The sequence below is a fragment of the Lampris incognitus genome, chromosome 18 (genome assembly GCF_029633865.1).
Source record: "Lampris incognitus isolate fLamInc1 chromosome 18, fLamInc1.hap2, whole genome shotgun sequence".
Lineage (NCBI taxonomy): Eukaryota > Metazoa > Chordata > Actinopteri > Lampriformes > Lampridae > Lampris > Lampris incognitus.
The window spans coordinates 14,067,753-14,085,893 of NC_079228.1; the positions used below are offsets into that span (position 1 = coordinate 14,067,753).

At 46.6% G+C, this 18,141-nt stretch overlaps 1 protein-coding gene across 1 annotated transcript in view; it reads right to left on the reverse strand.

The window, feature by feature from the left end:
* The window catches only part of tinagl1 (tubulointerstitial nephritis antigen-like 1), a 40,922-nt gene that overhangs the window by 12,494 nt on the left and 10,287 nt on the right, over positions 1 to 18,141 (reverse strand). The window contains exons 4-9 of the mRNA XM_056298096.1: positions 10,287 to 10,379; positions 9,999 to 10,113; positions 6,628 to 6,754; positions 4,286 to 4,436; positions 3,274 to 3,460; positions 1,534 to 1,579 (exon numbers count right to left, since the gene is read on the reverse strand). Of these exons, the coding sequence (XP_056154071.1) occupies positions 1,534 to 1,579; positions 3,274 to 3,460; positions 4,286 to 4,436; positions 6,628 to 6,754; positions 9,999 to 10,113; positions 10,287 to 10,379 (719 nt within the window). The remainder of the gene's footprint in view (positions 1 to 1,533; positions 1,580 to 3,273; positions 3,461 to 4,285; positions 4,437 to 6,627; positions 6,755 to 9,998; positions 10,114 to 10,286; positions 10,380 to 18,141) is intronic.

Below are 18,141 nucleotides of genomic sequence, written 5' to 3' on the forward strand. Positions count from 1 at the left end.
CCTGTGTAACACACAACCAGCCAGTGGTGGAATGTAACTAAGTACATTTACTCAAGTACTGTACTTAAGAACAATTATGAGGTAATTGTACTTTGAGTATTTCCATTTTATGCTACTTTATACTTTTACTCCACTACATTTCAGAGGGAAATATGGTACTTTTTACTCCACTACACTTGACAGCTTTAGTTACTAGTTACTTTGCAGATTTAGATTATTAATACAAATCATAAATCAACTAATAATTATATTTTTTTTAGGCTAAGCTACCCAGCAGTATATACAGTAATTGAAATTAGCTCCAGATTTACCAGCTGCAAACATTAGTGTGATGAACACATTACTGTATCAATAATTATAATCCAATAATATGATATATGATTCTGAAATGGACCATTCTGCATAATGAGTAGTTTTACTTTTGCTACTTTAAGTATATTTTGATGCTAATACTTTTGCACTTTTACTTAAGCATGATTTTGAATGCAGGACTTTTACGTGTAACAAATTGTTTTTACTCTGTGGTATTGCTACTTTTACTTAAGTGAAAGTTCTGAATACTTCTTCCACCACTGCACCCAGCTATAACAGAGATAAGCTGGAGTGTTGGTTTGCTGATGACACATTGTTTTATGTGTGTTTGTGCATGCCTTTATGTGTGTGTGTGTGTGCGTGTGTGTGTGTGTGTGTTTGCGTACACTGCATGCTTGTTTGCATGTATGCATATGCACATGCACCATAAAGCTGAACATGTGACTTTGCTCCCTGGATAACTAAGAAGTCCCTTCCTCTGCAGGTCTACCTGCGCTCACACTAGTGTTCCCTGACTGCCAATTTACTCCTCCCTTCTGATAAACAACCCGCATGGGGGCACAATGCTTCAGTGTGAGCTCACATACACGCAGGCATTGCATACACACACACACACACACACACACACACACACACACACACACACACACACACACACACACACACACACACACACACACACACACACACACACACACATCTTATTGTTAGAGAGTAACTTTGAACGAAAGAACAAAACTTGACAGGCAGCCAAATATGGCTTCCTGTCCTGCTAAACAATAAAACAGGAGGCTGGCAACAACTCAAACAGAACACACAGACACACACACATGCACGTGTGTGTGTGCGAGAGAGTTGTTGCATCCATCCTCTCTATCATTAAAATTGGTCTTGACAATAGTTCAAACGGGCACCAGAGGGGGAACCGTTAAACCAGGAAGACATGGCTCATCATTTCTGACCAAGAGACTGGGGTCAAAGCTGAAAGCCAGGTCAAACATGAGCTCATCCCAGGCCAGCGGCGGGTCAGATGCCCAACCAGGGGCTTAATGGGGCACATGTTTTGAACTGCTGCTTGGTTACACCAGCTCAAGGGAGAGGCCTGGGGAGACCAGTGTTGGTTCAAGTTTATAAAGTACGACTAACTTCGGACTGCTGTCAAGTAAGCATCGTTTACAGGTGTATGGAAACAGAAACTCACACACACACACTGGATCTTACCTTGCACAGGGCCATTATCCATAATCTCCTTCATGATCTCCTTTTCCTAAAAGAGGAGGCAGATGGAGTGATTTATTGGTAGGAGAAAGAGAATGGACACAGAGACAGTTAGACAACCCCATGGCTGAGCGCGTTGGATAACAGGATATGGGTGCAGCAGACCCTCCCACAGCACCCCCCCACCCCACCTACCCTGTGCTTAATGCTTGGCTTATTGACTTCACAAGCCACCGGGAGACAGAGACACCAGACTGTAATGATTTCAGAGGCATTAGCCATCATTTAGGGTGATGGATGGTGGCTGATAAACCACATATTAGCTGCAGCTCAGTAGCTGGCTGTGAATAGGAGAAGACATGAGAGCGCCGCATGTGGCGATGGCCTCTGGAAACAGCCTAAGTGGTTGTTATGCGACACTCTACCCGGAGAGAGCTAACAACAGCCCACCCATGCCTGAGGCCATCCAAGACACATGTATAACAGTAAAAAAAAAAATTGCATTTCAATTGTGAGTTTATTTAAATTTTATTTTTAAACCCTCTGAAATTGTGATGGGTGATGGTTTGAGTTGGCTTCACAAACCCATTTAACATATTTGTGGGGCCAATTCAACCCAATCTAACAACTAAATTAAACCGTACTTGAAACTTTGGCAAATTATAGTACTTTTTTTCCCATTTGGATTTTTCCCCCTTTTCTCCCCAGTTGTATCCAGCCACTCTTCCGAGCCATCCCAGTCGCTGCTCCACCCCCTCTGCCAATCCGCAGGGGGCTGCAGACTACCACATGCCTCCTCCGATACATGTGGAGTCGCCGGCCGCTCCTTTTCACCTGACAGTGAGTTTCACCAGGGGGATGTAGCGCATGGGAGGATCACGCTATCCCCCCCCCCCCGAACAGGTGTCCCAACCAACCAGAGGAGGCGCTAGTGCAGCGACCAGGACACATAACCACGTCCGGCTTCCCACCCGCAGACACGGCCAATTGTGTCCGTAGGGACGCCTGACCAAGCCGGGTAACACGGGGATTCAAACCGATGATCCCCGTGCTGGCAGGCAACGGAATAGACCGCCACGCCACCCGGACGCCCAGATTATACTACTGCCATGGGCTGATGCTACTCATTATGGGTTTATTTTGTTAAAAGGAATTTGGGTAATGTGCTCAGCTGTAGCGTTTTTGATTTATTGAGGCAATAAGGAGGCTGACAGGCAGACACGGGAGAGAAGGTTCTCCCCGGTAGAAAAGGGGTATCGGGGGGGGTGTTGGTACACTCTAGAGATGAGGAGGTTTCAACCACGCAACACATTATATTTATAAAGTAACCTTCCTCATCCTGCAGACTGCCCAGAATGAGCATTCACACAAGGCAGCGAGGTGTGCATGAGGAAAGTGTGCAGAAACATACTGAGACCAACACGTGAGGAGGACTATGGTTTACCATAGCATGAAGATTATGGTTTACCAAAGCGTGAAGAATTTCAATAAATGCACCACAGGCTTACGCAAGCTGCCGAGTTTATTGGGGATTAAAAACATGTTTTGCTACTGGGTTGTTAAACTGAGGAGGGGGGAGGTATGCACCACGCGGAGTTGAGTCCTATGTACATGTGTATGCATGTATAGTTAGTTGTGTGTGTAAGGATGTGTAAATCTAGATATTTGCGTGTGTGTTCGTATGCCTGCCTGTGGTTTTTTTTTTCTGCATGTATTTATTGTGATTGTTTTCGGAGCCCTTACGTTAGACGAGAGCCTGTAGGGTGGCGTCGACTGGTAGATGTCGTTGTGGTAGTTGTGTGTGTTGGGACAGCGCTGCGTGGCCTGCCTCTTCCCCCGGCCAACCGAGCGACTCTGCATCATGCAGCGGCTCACCTCCACCGGTGTTTGCTGGGGAGACAGGAAGGGGTAACAATCCTCTGTCACCACCCTGAGAAAAGAGGAGAGCTGGGTTAGAGACAGACACAAGGGTGTTATACCTGAGATGTTAACATTCGTCTCAGGCCAATTTACAATCCACATAAAAATAAAACCAAAGTTCATTGGTCAGATGTGCAGTAACAGTGCAGTAGCTCCTGGCAATGAATTGCTAAGTATATGAGGTCAATAGTGAAAAACAGTTTTTCAAACACAAAAATGGGCTGGTTAGGTACACACAGGGTAAAAATGAATAATAAAGCTAATAAAATAATCCTTTCATGCATAACATAACAATATTACTACTACTACTACTAATATGATATGATTGCAAAATAAACACAAAAGAAATGGTAGTTTTTTTGTCCCCCCCCCTTTTCTTCCTAATTATACGTGGCCAATTACCCTATTTTCAGAGCTGCTGCTCCGCCCCCTCTGCCGATCCGGGGAGGGCTGCAGACTACCACATGCCTCCTCCCATACATGTGGAGTCGCCAGCCGCTTCTTTTCACCTGACAGTGAGGAGTTTCAGCAGGGGGATGTAGCGCGTGGGAGGATCATGCTATTCCCCCCAGTTCCCCCTCCCCCCCTGAACAGGCGCCCTGACCAACCAGACGAGTGCAGCGACCAGGACACGTGCCCACATCTGGCTTCCCACCCGCAGACACGGCCAATCGTGTCTGTAGAGACGCCTGACCAAGCCGGAGGTAATGCAGGGATTTGAACAGGTAGGTGATCCCCATGTTGGTAGGCAACGGAATAGACTACCATGTTACCCGGACGCCTGAAAAGTATGTAGTTGTATGGACAGATAACTGTATGCTGTTAATGTCCTTACCCCCTACGTCGCAGATACCACCAGGCTCCATCGATGCGTCCCCCGGCACAACCGCCCTGGTTACGGGTGTCACAAGAAATTAGGTTCTGGGGGGACAGCTGTGGGGTCATGTGACCCATGGACTGGATGGAGATTCGGTCCGATGCCACCGCTAGTGAAGAGGTAAAACTCAGAGTTAGGCACACAGTACGCATAAGACATGATGTTAAAGGAGGCAGACAATATGAGGAAGTCTTCATCTCACGTAACAGTTGTCATGCTATGATGGTTCTCAGGGTTTCTACATTTCAGACAAACAAAATATTAGGTCTCTGAAATGTTTCTGTTTCACAAGCAAATCTTTTGTGAAATCTAAAAAACAAGACCAGGTCAAAGCCTAATATATGCTGGACCGTGTATGGTCAGTGTTGGAATTTGTGGCCAATTTGTTGCAGTAGTGGTCCCAGTAATATGTGTTGTTAAAGTGTACTGAAGTAGCACATCACACCAGAATCATGTTTATTGACCATGTAGGTTTACACTACATGGAATTTGACTCTATTTTCGTGGCTCTGTCAGTGTCCTTAACATAGAATAACAACACTATAACACAACAATCTTCAGTTTTATACACAAGGATTGATTATACAGGTGAAATAAGAGGTGATAAAGTGCAATGGTGTAGAGAATATATCAGAGATGACATGTTAAGCTACGTTACAGTAAAAAAAAAAACAGGTTATAAATGCAGTTGCAAGAACAACACTTTCCACTCACATCTTGGGACATTTGATTTGAAAGCTAATTTAATTGTAAGTATACCTATCCTAATTATCTATTAATTCCTCCTCCTCTTCCATCTGTTTCTTTTTTTTTGGGGGGGGGGGATTTCCCCCCCCTTTTTCTCCCCAACTGTACTTGGCCAATTACCGTACTCTTCCGAGCTGTCCCAGTCGCGGCTCCGCCCCAACTGACCAGAGGAGGCACTAGTGCAGCAACCAGGACACATACCCACATTTGGCCTCCCACCCGCAGACACGGCAAATTGTGTCTGTAGGGATGCCCAACCAAGCCGGAGATAACACGGGGATTCAAACTGGCGACCCCCGTGTTGGTAGGCAATGGAATAGACTGCTACGCTACCCGGACACCCTCTTTCATCTGTTTCTATCTGCAGATATCTCTCGTTTTTCGAAGACTCACTCTGCATTGAGTGTTTTGTCAGAGTGATTGTTATTTGTGGCGGTTTAAATGTGGCTCTGCCTCATGACTCACATGGAGGGCTATTTTCCCTCCTACTCTGCTCCATGCTGGGCTGTTACAGTGCGTAACCAGATATGGAAAGAGCAGGAAGATATTCCTTTTAGCATTTCAGGAGTATCCACGAGCAGCAATATATTCCGTTCGTTAGCGTGCGATAAATGTGGAATGGCCAAGAACTGCTGCGTCGATTCATTTTGAAACAGCAACGGCCAATAGGGAAACTCCCACTTCCGTGATTACTACTGATGTCACTGGTCGACCGACCAATCGTGTAACTTCAGTGACATCGTTGGTCACCTGATTCAGCAGCCAAATCGTGTAACTTGCTCACGGACAGAGGGCTGGCCCCGCTGGACGGTGTTCTGTCGATACGTGCTACCTATTGAGATGTGCTACTTAGTGGTTCTGTGCATGGTTAGGCGAGGTTAGGGTTAGACTACTATCCATTTGCGCTACGGCAGCCCCCCCCCCTTTTCTCCCAATTGTATTTGGCCAATTACCCCACTCTTCCGAGCTGTCCCAGTTGCTGCCCCCTCTGCCAATCCGGGGAGGGCCGCTTCTTTTCACCTGACGGTGAGGAGTTTCACCAGCGGGACGTAGCACGTGGGAGGATCACACTATTCCCCCCAGTTCCCCCTCTCCCCCAAACAGGTGCCCCGACCGACCAGAGGAGGCACTAGTGCAGCGACCAGGACACATACCCACATTCGGCTTCCCACCCGCCAACACGGCCAATTGTGTCTGTAGGGATGCCCGACCAAGCCGGAGGTAACGCAGGGATTTGAACCGGATCCCCGTGTTGTACGGTAGCTTTTTTCGACAAGGCAGCATTAATCGTCAGAATACCAATCCAGCCAAAAATCAGTGATTATCATCTTAAAATTCATGCCAACATTTGTTTTTGTTTTTTTGTTTTGTTTTTGTGCCACATTAGGTGTTTCTCAAATGGTGAATTTCCCCATGTAGGGAAAAAAAAACATCATGCTATTTGTATTTTGTTCTTTCTTTGCTTTTGTGGTAATCTCCCCATGTGTTTTCCCAGTTTTCTCCCCCAGATCTATGCCTGAGTTCTCCCCATGGTATTTCTCTGTAAGCCGTACCAGCGGTTGAGAAGGCCCAGGAGGCAGCACAGTTGCCCTGGTCCAGCGGTTCGTGAATCTTCCCTGGCCATTTTTCTGCAGCATTGAAGTAGAGGGGCAGATGGTCATTCTGAGGATCCATGTTCATCTGATGGAAGGACAGAGGGAGAACAGGTGAGAGGGGACACAGCGAAGCCGCTGATGTGACCTAATTCAGTACAATTAAACGCAGCGAAGACAAACCAAGCATACAGCAATCATCCGTATCAATGCAAATAAAGGTTCTGAAATGAAATAGCAATCAAAACTGACAACAGCTAATCTCTAATGGGACTTGACCTGTCAGAGTTAGGCCAATGATAGAGCGGCACCAGAGGCTTCGTGAATTTTGCGTGTTTGAATTTTGTGGCAAGCAGCAGCTTATAATTGTTTGCCCACAATGGAACTGAAACTCATGGTTGCAATTAAAATGCTTTACATGATGAGTTTGGATCATTGGACATTACATAAGTCTGCTAAACAACTTTCCGCTACAGAGGACTTATTTACAGCTGATTAGGACCATTTGGCCTGGTGTCAATCTCTCAAATTATAGAAAAGACAGGAACCTTTGATCCCAGCCCACTCCTGAAAAGCATGAGACCATAGGTTACATCACTATCAAGAGACTGGAAGAGGAGCAAATCTAATGCCTAATATGGACACACTGAACTCAGACCCTGGAGAAGAAGTATCCCTCCCTGCAGAATACGTACCCATACCACAGTGATAGTAAGTCTTAAGTCAAATATCTATCTGCAAATACTTCTCCGATTGCACATATTCAGTCACTAGTACTTCTCAGATGCCTAGCATAAAATCCACAGACCTTGTTGTGAGCAGTTTCATGTGGGTGTAGTTCGGTCTAAGAAAATAGTTCCTATGTGAAACTGCTCACAATGAGGTCTGTGGATTACCTTGAGTAACCGGGTCATGATTTCTGGGAAGAGACGTTGCTGTTGAGTTTTTCAAATGTATTTGTTTGGCTCTTTGAGCAACACAAGCAGAGTGCCATCCGAGTTCCACTGTATTCGAGAGAAGGCAAGATGTCTCTAAAACTCGGCAACTCACACCAAAACTCACACCAAAAATGATCCAGATAGATAAATAGCAGTACAGGTAAGATGAAAAACATGCATGTTTGGTTTTGGGGTGTACTGTCCCTTTAAGGTGGTGTCATTCATACATTCATGATAATCCAAACAGTCATTTTTAGATCATGAGGTTGGACGCATTCCCAACCTCGCAGGTATGTGCCATTAGGAAGCAGTGGAAGTCTGTTCTGGTGTAGCAGACTTCCACTGGCTTCACAAATAGCTTAGCAGCTTGCGTCACATTCCTGGCATTAATGTTTAGCCGTTCACCGAGCAGACAGCCACCTGATACAAAACTGAGGAATGTGCTGCTCGTTAGATGATCTATTATTGCACAGGGTCAGAGTCCAAACGTCGACATACCTTGCCCCACCACCACTGCACTTGACCTAGAGTGGAAGTCTGGTGTTGTAAAAGGGCAGAAAATGGTTGCACTTTTGCATGACTGTATGCAAGGCCAGTAGGTTGTGTGTGTGCGTGTGTGTGTGTGTGTGTGGGGGGGGGGGGTTGTAGAGCACGACTGTGTGACAAAATGAACATTTGTCTAATTTATTATTATCATTATAATTGCATTCATTAAACCATACCCATGGGCATCCCTCAGGCTTCGAGAGAGGGCTCATAAATTAGCCCCACACTACAATGTATGTGTGTGGCCATGCATACTGACAAGAAAAGATAGATGGGGAGAGAGAGAGAGAGAGAGAGAGAGAGAGAGAGAGAGAGAGAGAGAGAGAGAGAGAGAGAGAGAGAGAGAGAGAGAGAGAGAGAGAGAGAGAGAGAGAGGGGAGAGAGGAGAGAGAGAGAGAGAGAGAGAGAGAGAGAGAGAGAGAGATTTATGAATGAGGTGCAAGGCTCTGATCTGGATCCTGGCACAGGTGGGAGCACACTGGCGGAAGTAGGAAAGGGGAGATGTAAACGGGGTGAGAGAAACGTAGGAATGTCAGTAGGAGTCGGGGATGTTGGGAAAGTGGGGGTGTGGTTTGGATGGATGGATGGATGGATGGATGGATGGATGGATGGATGGATGGATGGATGGGTGTGTGTGTGTGTGTTATGACAGGGGGTTTAGACTGAGCAGAAGATTGCTCTTAATTCTCCAGCCACCATCTCCTCCATCCCCCATGTCTGGTGTTTTGCTTCCGTCTTATGTAATCTGTCTGCTTAGAATGTAAACACCGACGGCTTGAATCATAGTCAACTTGAGCCTCAGGCGGAGACACTGCCAAAGACCGACAAGCCACAATAATTGAGTTAGAAACGCTTTGATCATTGCCCTCTTGTTGCATTAGTATTTGGACACTGGAAATGGGATGCATGTCACAACAAAATACAGGAAGAGTTTTGAAAGAAGCGAGAAATTGCAGCCTGACTGTAACAATCCACATCTTCTCTGTGATCTCACCTGCAAGCCAAATGTTCAGAGGGGGCTCACATCCCTCCTCCTATCACCCACCTCCCCCACCCCACCCCTTCCAAGATATCTACCACCGTCAAGGGGCAGGGTGTCACCGCAGATTTTCTCAAGATAAACTAGACACCATATCTAAAATCCCATACCATTTCTAAAACAAGGCTCCACGTCCTGTGGGCCCAGGGACCACGGCCCTGATCCGGGCTATGCCCGAAGAGGAAACACCGAGGGCGGTCTGACAGGATGTGGAAGTGGTGCAGGCTAAGCTAACTGCTAGCCCCTGCAGACCAGCAGTTCTGACAACACCGAGGGCGGTCTGGCAGCAGCCTTGTCTAGCGTTGACTGTGTTTTAGTGTCATCATGTGGAGTGCGGGGAAGTGTGCTGAGGGTGTCTGGCTGGGAGAACCTGGTCTGCTACATCTGGTGGGCCCAGAGACTACAGCCCTGCCACAGCTAAACCCGAGGAGGAAACACTGAGGGTGGTCTGACAGGACGTGGAAGTGGAGCAGACTAAGCTAACTGTTAGCCCATGCAGACTGGCAGTTCCGACAGTCATCCTGGCTGGCGTTCGTTCTCTGGACAATGGAATTTTTGGATTGTGTTGTTAACTGTTTATCTTTTTTTTTTTGCTTTGTTCTCTCTGTTTTTGTAAGTTTTTGGTGGTTTCGTTTTTGGGAAATTTGGGATGTGTGTTTTTGTCTTTTGCGTCGCACTGCTGTGGGCTGGGAGAAACGGAATTTCGTTTCTTTTATGTACGCACGTACACTAAAGACATGACAATAAATTGTTCCTGATTCCTGATATCCAGCCTTGCAAACACTATGGTGCTGATGAGGACCCCTTACCTGGATCTCGTTCATGTTCATTATGGTCCTGGAGGGACGCTGTGTGCCCAGACGGTAACGGATGCCCTCGTCCAGCGTCATGCCGTATAACTGACTGTAGTTAGAAGCCCTCCATCTGAGAAGAGAGGACAGGAGTGCAGCGCAGAACTCAATACAGGTGTTAAAACACATTTAACTATATGTTAAAGGTCTAGTAAATGTGTCATGAGTCACTTTATATACCTGTGTGTGTGTGTGTGTGTGTGTGTGTGTGTGTATGTGTGTATGTGTGTGTGTGTGTGTGTTTACCCGTAGTTTCCTCTATTTACTGCCTGAATCATGTCACTTTCCATCAGGCAGGCATACTGCTCACACTCCCAGCGTCCTGTGGTTCCACATGTACTGCAGGCAAGAAGAAGAGAGAGAGAGATTTGATTTTCAAAAACACATTTATTTAGTTTACATTCCAGTCCAACAGATGATAGATATTCAAAGTTAGTCGTCTTATTGTAATCCAGCTCATAAAACGAAAAAGTTTCAGAAAATGTCTGACTGAGTAGTTCAAACCAAGTATTTATATCAACAAACAGGTTTTCAAATCGTCCACACTGTAAAATGATGAAAAATTGTTTCTATTGTCCTGCAGAAAGGACAAACATGGGGGGGGGGGGGGAAGACATACCTATATGACAGAGAGAGTGATAGAGATTGAGTAGGAGAGTGTCTTAGAGATGGAATGAGAGAGCGAGAGCGAGAGAGAGAGAGTGACTTTGACTTTTAAAATAACTTTTATTTCCATCACATTATAAAAATGTCCATTCCCATCATGTCAATATTTCTGTGGCTCCATCAAATTATTTACACAAAAAACTTCCCCATCACATACACACCCACACACAGAGAGAGAGAGAGAGAGAGAGAGAGAGAGAGAGAGAGAGAGAGAGAGAGAGAGAGAGAGAGAGAGAGAGTGCAGGAGAAAGAGAGAGAATGACATGCCTATATGACAGAGCAAGAATGATAGAGACTGAGTGGGAGAGTGTCTTAGAGATGGAATGAGAGGAGAGACAGAGAGAGACAGAATGAGAGCGAGAAAGACACACACACAGAATGAGAGAGAGACAGACAGACAGACAGAAGGAAAAGAAGGGGTGAGGGACAAGTCAGTTGAAGAACGGTGGATACATTGTTCCACATTTACTGCTCAAGTAACTTGTGAGTAGTTTCAGAATTACCAGTCTGACGTGCACATTAATGTGATCTTATCAGACGGGCATGTTTAAAACAGAACGCTTCCATCAGCACAAGTCAAACGGCATCTGCCCTTGGGGATTCCCTATGGAGACACTGAGTGGGAGAGGAATGATAGGAGCTGATGAGAGGGCCGAGAAAACAGAGAGTAATGAAGGGAAAAAGAGAGAGAGAGCGAGAGCGAGAGAGAGAACGTGAGGGGGATTGAGGGAAGCATTCCTCCTTTTAAGGCTGTGAAACGCATATCCATTTTTAGTCCGAGGAAATGTGAGGGACTGAAGAAGTCGAGGAGGATTCTGATGGAGATATGGGAGCAGGATATTAATAATGACGTCAAGATGTTAAGTTTGGAGGTGCTCAAAAAATAGTGATCATTTTGTGTACTTTGTGATGAGTCATTGTGAGGCAGCGGGTGAGTGAGTTCGTGTGTGTATGTGTGTGTGTCCAGATACCTATGAGATATATGAAAGCAAACTCTGCTCTAGCTAACAGTATAATCAGCCCCCTAGTCGTGTGCGGTGCACATCACAAATCGCGACTTTCGTCCCTAAAAGCTCTCGTGTCTGGACAAACCCAACCCACGAAAAGATGATGTGTGTCACAGAAAACGATACAGCCCATATATATAACCAGTCCTTTACAGCGACACTAAAGACCGGTATACAATGTGAGAATTTTGGCCATCTCAGACGAAAGATGAGTAAACGTGGCAATATCATTGGTCGTAGCTCCAAAACGGCGGTCCTACGTCGCACCGTGAGACAGGTTCAAAGACGGCTGTTATCACGGTCTTGCAACCGAAGATAACCTGGGACAAAAGTCTGACGGTGTCAGAAATTTAGGATGACCATCTCACAATGTGACTGCTACTATGATCTATGTCGATGACGCACCGATCAACGCGACGCTGAATCTTTGCTGGCACTAAACACAAACAAATGGACTGTTGGTGTCTGTGACCCAAATGCGATGGATTCAACAAAACGAGCTAACACGAGCTGCGGCGACTATTGAAAGGACTCGATTCCTGCTCGGTGTCATGTTGCTCTACCAGCGGCGTAGATCAATTACGTGCGCTGATGCGGCACGCACACTGATGACGTTTTTATGGACTTGCGTCGTAGCCTGCGATTCAGTAGGTGTTGTCATCGTACAGTCTACATACATCAAACTTGATGTCGTACCCAAGTTCATTAGATCCATATCGCACAGCGCGGCTTGCAGTAAACTTATAGGACTGCTAACATCGCACAGTCTGTAGTCTGAGGCTTAAGGGAAGGGATGAGGAACCTATCCCACACAAGCATGAGGAACCTTCCCTATCCCACACAAGCATGAGGAACCTATCCCACACAGGCATGAGGAACCTATCCCACACAAGCATGAGGAACCTTCCCTATCCCACACAAGCATGAGGAACCTATCCCACACAGGCATGAGGAACCTATCCTACATAGGCATGAAGAACCTATCCCACACAGGCATGAGGAACCTATTCCACACAGGCATGAGGAACCTATCCCACACAGGCATGAGGAACCTATCCTACATAGGCATGAGGAACCTATCCCACACAAGCATGAGGAACCTATCCCACATAGGCATGAGGAACCTATCCCACACAGGCATGAGGAACCTATTCCACATAGGCATGAGGAACCTATCCCACACAAGCATGAGGAACCTTCCCTATCCCACACAAGCATGAGGAACCTATCCCACACAGGCATGAGGAACCTATCCCACACAGGCATGAGGAACCTATTCCACACAGGCATGAGGAACCTATCCCACACAGGCATGAGGAACCTTCCCTATCCCACACAAGCATGAGGAACCTATCCCACACAGGCATGAGGAACCTATCCTACATAGGCATGAGGAACCTATCCCACACAGGCATGAGGAACCTATTCCACACAGGCATGAGGAACCTATCCCACACAAGCATGAGGAACTTTCCCTATCCCACACAGGCATGAGGAACCTATCCCACACAAGCATGAGGAACTTTCCCTATCCCACACAAGCATGAGGAACCTATCCCACACAGGCATGAGGAACCTATCCTACATAGGCATGAGGAACCTATCCCACACAAGCATGAGGAACCTTCCCTATCCCACATAAGCATGAGGAACCTATCCCACACAGGCATGAGGAACCTATCCCACACAGGCATGAGGAACCTATCCTACATAGGCATGAGGAACCTATCCCACACAGGCACGAGGAACCTATCCCACACAGGCATGAGGAACCTATCCCACACAGGCATGAGGAACCTATCCTAAATAGGCATGAGGAACCTATCCTACATAGGCATGAGGAACCTATCCCACACAGGCATAAGGAACCTATCCCACACAGGCATGAGCAGACTGCAGTGAAGATTCACCTCATTAGCAGTCATATTTAGGAAGTGGGCAAGTGGACTTGTCGTACAGGATGACAGCATACACAGAACGATGAGGAGGGCGAAATTCCCCTTTAGACACGCTGAGACCCACCGGTGTGTTCTCCGTTTACTGCATACCTACCTGATTGGACTATTATAGTCCCTGAATGAATACACTGTGCAAAGACACACACCAAACCACACGCAAACTGTAAACATGTTCATTCATACCCCGTGTCCGCACATACACACACACACACACACACACACACACACACACACACACACACACACACACACACACACACACACACACACACATCCATCTCCACTTTGTCAGACCTGTGACTGCCTGCCCCAGCAGCCCACAGTGCCATTTGACGCCTTTGACTGGAGGAAAAAGACAATGACCTCTGACCTCTTTCTCCCTTCAGTAGGAATCCAAGCATGCAGCGCATCACCAGGACCTAGACCCGGTAGTCCCAAAATGCATATCAATTCAAGCGGTTATAGGTGGAAACATACACAAGCATGTGCGCGCCACATACACACACACACACACACACACACACAAGCACGGACAAGCAGACTGAAATACTCTGCGTTCTCGTGGAGACGGAGGGATGAAGTATGACTGAGAATGAAATATGAGGACTATAATGACTATGAGAGGCTGTATTTCACATTCCCCGTCACGCTACCCTGTCAGAGATCAACATACTCTTCACCTCTAGGGCCATAAACACACACAGACACACACACACTAACAACCAAACCCCCCCCCCCACACACACACACATACACACGTACACAAAGGTGTGTGCACAGGGACAATCGCAAGCTTGCAGTCACACACAAGTTGTTGGAGTCATTGTCTTTATCCAGCACCCAGGAAACACATCTGTTGAAGTTGTCTTTGAGTTTTTTTCTTCCTCAGTACAATTGCGATATCTTTGATTCTCAGTTCTTAAATTGAATTTTTATTGATTAATTTCATAGGGCTTCTACCCCACCTCAAAAACCAGGGGCTTCTTTCCAGGGCGAAGACCTGAAGCACAGTGGGTAGTTTACAGAGAAATAAGCTGTTTTCATCTCAGCTGCGAGATGAAAATCAGTTTACCACGTTACGCCAGACCAGCTGCTAGCTGATATTCAAAAGCTACGCCGATACTCTCAAAGTGGCTGACGGCCGACAAACTCGGCAGCCAAAGGCATAATTTATATTGGTGTTTCACTCTAAGCGGATGGGCTAACATTCGATTCTCAGACTCTTTGCGACTTTTGGACCTATATATTAGCACTTGTTGGATGAATACCAGCTAGCCATCAAGATATGAATATGGCTGGGTTTACTCATTGTGTTTTCTGACCATTAACACATATTTAGATCTTTCTGGGTTAGTTATATCTCCTGAGCTGGTTAGGGTTAAGTAATTGTTTGATGCAGAATGGGAACAACTTCCCCTTGAAAATTACGTCTCGGGGACTTTATCATCTCTAGGGTAAACAGTATTTGTTCCTTATTCAACCACAGACTTGCACTTGACAAGATAGGCTGGTCCTCAGGGTGTTGTTATCAGTAACACATTGTCCCCATCTAGCCAAGAATAGCCTCATCAGTTGGCACGTCATAAAAAGCTACCTCACCATCTTTTATATATATAACATCGAGATTGTATAGGGTTGTAACGGTTCGGGACGCCAGCCAAGCTGAAGCACACCAGACAGGTCAGAACTCCAGCCAAATCTAAGAGGAGATATCAAGCCCTTCAGGCTGTGTGAGAGCAGCAGGCACCATGCTGCAGATAATTGGGTACAGATAAGGAGAAAACGGGAGGTCTACAGCTCAGTGAGTCGATGGAGTTACCAAGAGATCCAATCGTCCTCACAAAAGACTGCTGGGCTTCTTATCACAGCTGCATCCTCACACATGTACAGACCTGAGTGTAAACATACACATGGTGTCAATGTCGTGTAGCTGTACACAGCTGAGGGTGTCCGGGTAGCGAAGTGGTCTATTCCGTTGCCTACCAACACGGGGATCGCCGGTTCGAATCCCGGTGTTACCTATGGCTTGGTCGGGCGTCCCTACAGACACCGTGTCTGCAGGTGGGGAGCCGGATGTGGGTATGTGCCCTGGTCGCTGCACTAGCGCCTCCTCTGGTCGGTCGGGGTGCCTATTCGGGGAATAGCGTGATCCTCCCACACGCTACATCCTCCTGGTGAAACCCCTCACTGTCAGGTGTATAGAAGTGGCTGGTGACTCCACATGTATCGGAGGAGGCATGTGGTAGTCTGCAGCCCTCCCCGGATTGGCAGAGGGGGTGGAGCATCAACCGGGCCGGCTCGGAAGAGTTGGGTAATTGGCCGGATACAATTGGGGAGGAAAAAGAGGGAAAAAAACTGAAAAAATTTACATGCAGATACAACACCACAGGTGAGTCCTTGATATCAATAGTTGTTCCTGTGTTAACCACCACTAATTAATATTCCCTAAGATGGCTCACGGGCTTTAAAAAGACATTTCTTGTATGTATTGTTGATGCCGATTATTATTTGAAATGTTATTGACCGTGTCTATGATGTTTGACAGTTCTGAACCGAGCAATACTGACGCTCCTCTCTCCCTGTCACTAGAAACAGAGCGGTCGGCCAAGAGATGTGGGAAGGAAAGATAAGAGAGTGAGTGGGATCCTGAATACAATCTATTGATGGGAGACAGGGGAGGCAACGATGGAGAGCAGGCTGTCGTTTCTGAACCGAAGAACCGTCCTGTAGCCTGAAGCCCTCACGCTGGAAGAGGATCAGAACTGGGGGTATGCACGCTTTGAGGGGAAATTAGCAAGTGCAGGAAGTGGGAGTGAGAACGGGAGTGCACATGGACGTGTGTGTACATGTCTTGTTGTGCTGAATGCCTGTATGTAAACATTTACCAAGTGCGTGTGACAATGAACGTACGATGCATGTGGGTGTGGCACGATTGTTTGCTTTAGGAGGAGAAAAGGCTAGCTGGCACTTAAACGTGAGCGTCTGGAGTCTGAGAACACCGGAGGCTATTTTTACCCGGGAGTCCATGTTTGTTTGACCTCCGCGAGGCGAGGCTCTCCTCAAGGAGACACATCAGGATTACAACGCCGGTATTTATCAGAGCTGAGCCGAGAGTCTGTGGGAGCCTATCTACGACCCCATCAGACATGCGGGTCAAGCCTAATTGAGCTGCCCTGGTAGGAATCCCAGCTAAAGGCCGATCAAACCGACCGCTGCGGCTACCAGCGTCGTACCGGCAGCAGGTTCATATGGATGATGGGTGGATCAGAGAGGTCAGAGTGGATGTTGTTAGACAAGCCAAGGCAAACAGCCGCTGAGTGTATGGCGGTAGTATGAAAACAAACATGATATGGATTTGCAAATGGATGCCAAGTCGTTTTTAAGCCAACGTGCCTCAAAGTTTACTTGTTCTCACACACACACGCACACACACACAAACACACACGCACACGCTTCTATACATGCACACACATGCCAACACGATTAGCCAAAATTGTCGGGGGGCACTTAACCACACAAACACACAGTCTTTGAGGAACAGCAAATGACAGGGAAGTGAGAAAACTTTGTAGATGACAGGTGAGGAATTCACCTTTGCCTTTTTTCTTGCCTCCATTCACTTTTCCTCCTCCCCCTGTCTCCTTCTTTCCCTCCTTCCTCTCCTCCCCCGCTGTCTTTAAAGAACAGCTTTAAACCTCTTTGAATCTCACCCGTATCGCACAGATAAACGACAACAGACGTAGCCCATGCCATTAGCCTCGGGGCTCAGAGGGCCACAGATATGAGAGGCGGTCTGTTGGTAGCGAGGAACAATCCAGTCTAGTCTATTTACAAACCCTTGGTCTCACATAAGAGTCATGAATCAAGGAGCTATTTCTAAATCTATCCTGAAGGCGCCTCAAGCTGGAAATATCAATATAAAATTCACAAAGTCAGCAGCGGATCCCAATTCCCGAATAAAACTCTGCATTTCTGGAGATCAGATTTTGGATTTGCATGAAAGCAGTACATTCACTTGTAGTTTTAGAGACTAAAGGGTGTTTCAGTTATATTTCACCTGGCTATATTGCTCTGCAGAGGACATGTGCAGACCGCTGCTGCAGAAGCTGGCACATGGAACGGGAATTAACATCAAAATCCAGTTAGTATCTAAAGGAGAACAAATTAGCATAGAAACCATTTGATCTAGTCTCAGCTGGACAGTTACAGTCCCCTCTGCTGTTGAGATGGGCTGCCGACGCCGTCTCAGCTCCAGACTGAGGAAGAAGAATGCACTTCTTCTTCCTCAGCCTGCAACAGTTCAAGACCTTAAACAATACATGTTCAAAATGTAAGAAATAGACTGAGTAATAAAGCTGTGAAATGTAGGATTGTGGGAGCAATTTGTCTCAGCATACAAACAGTAAAAAGGGTCCGGGTAGCGTAGTGGTCTATTCTGTTGCCTATCAACACGGGGATCGCCGGTTCGAA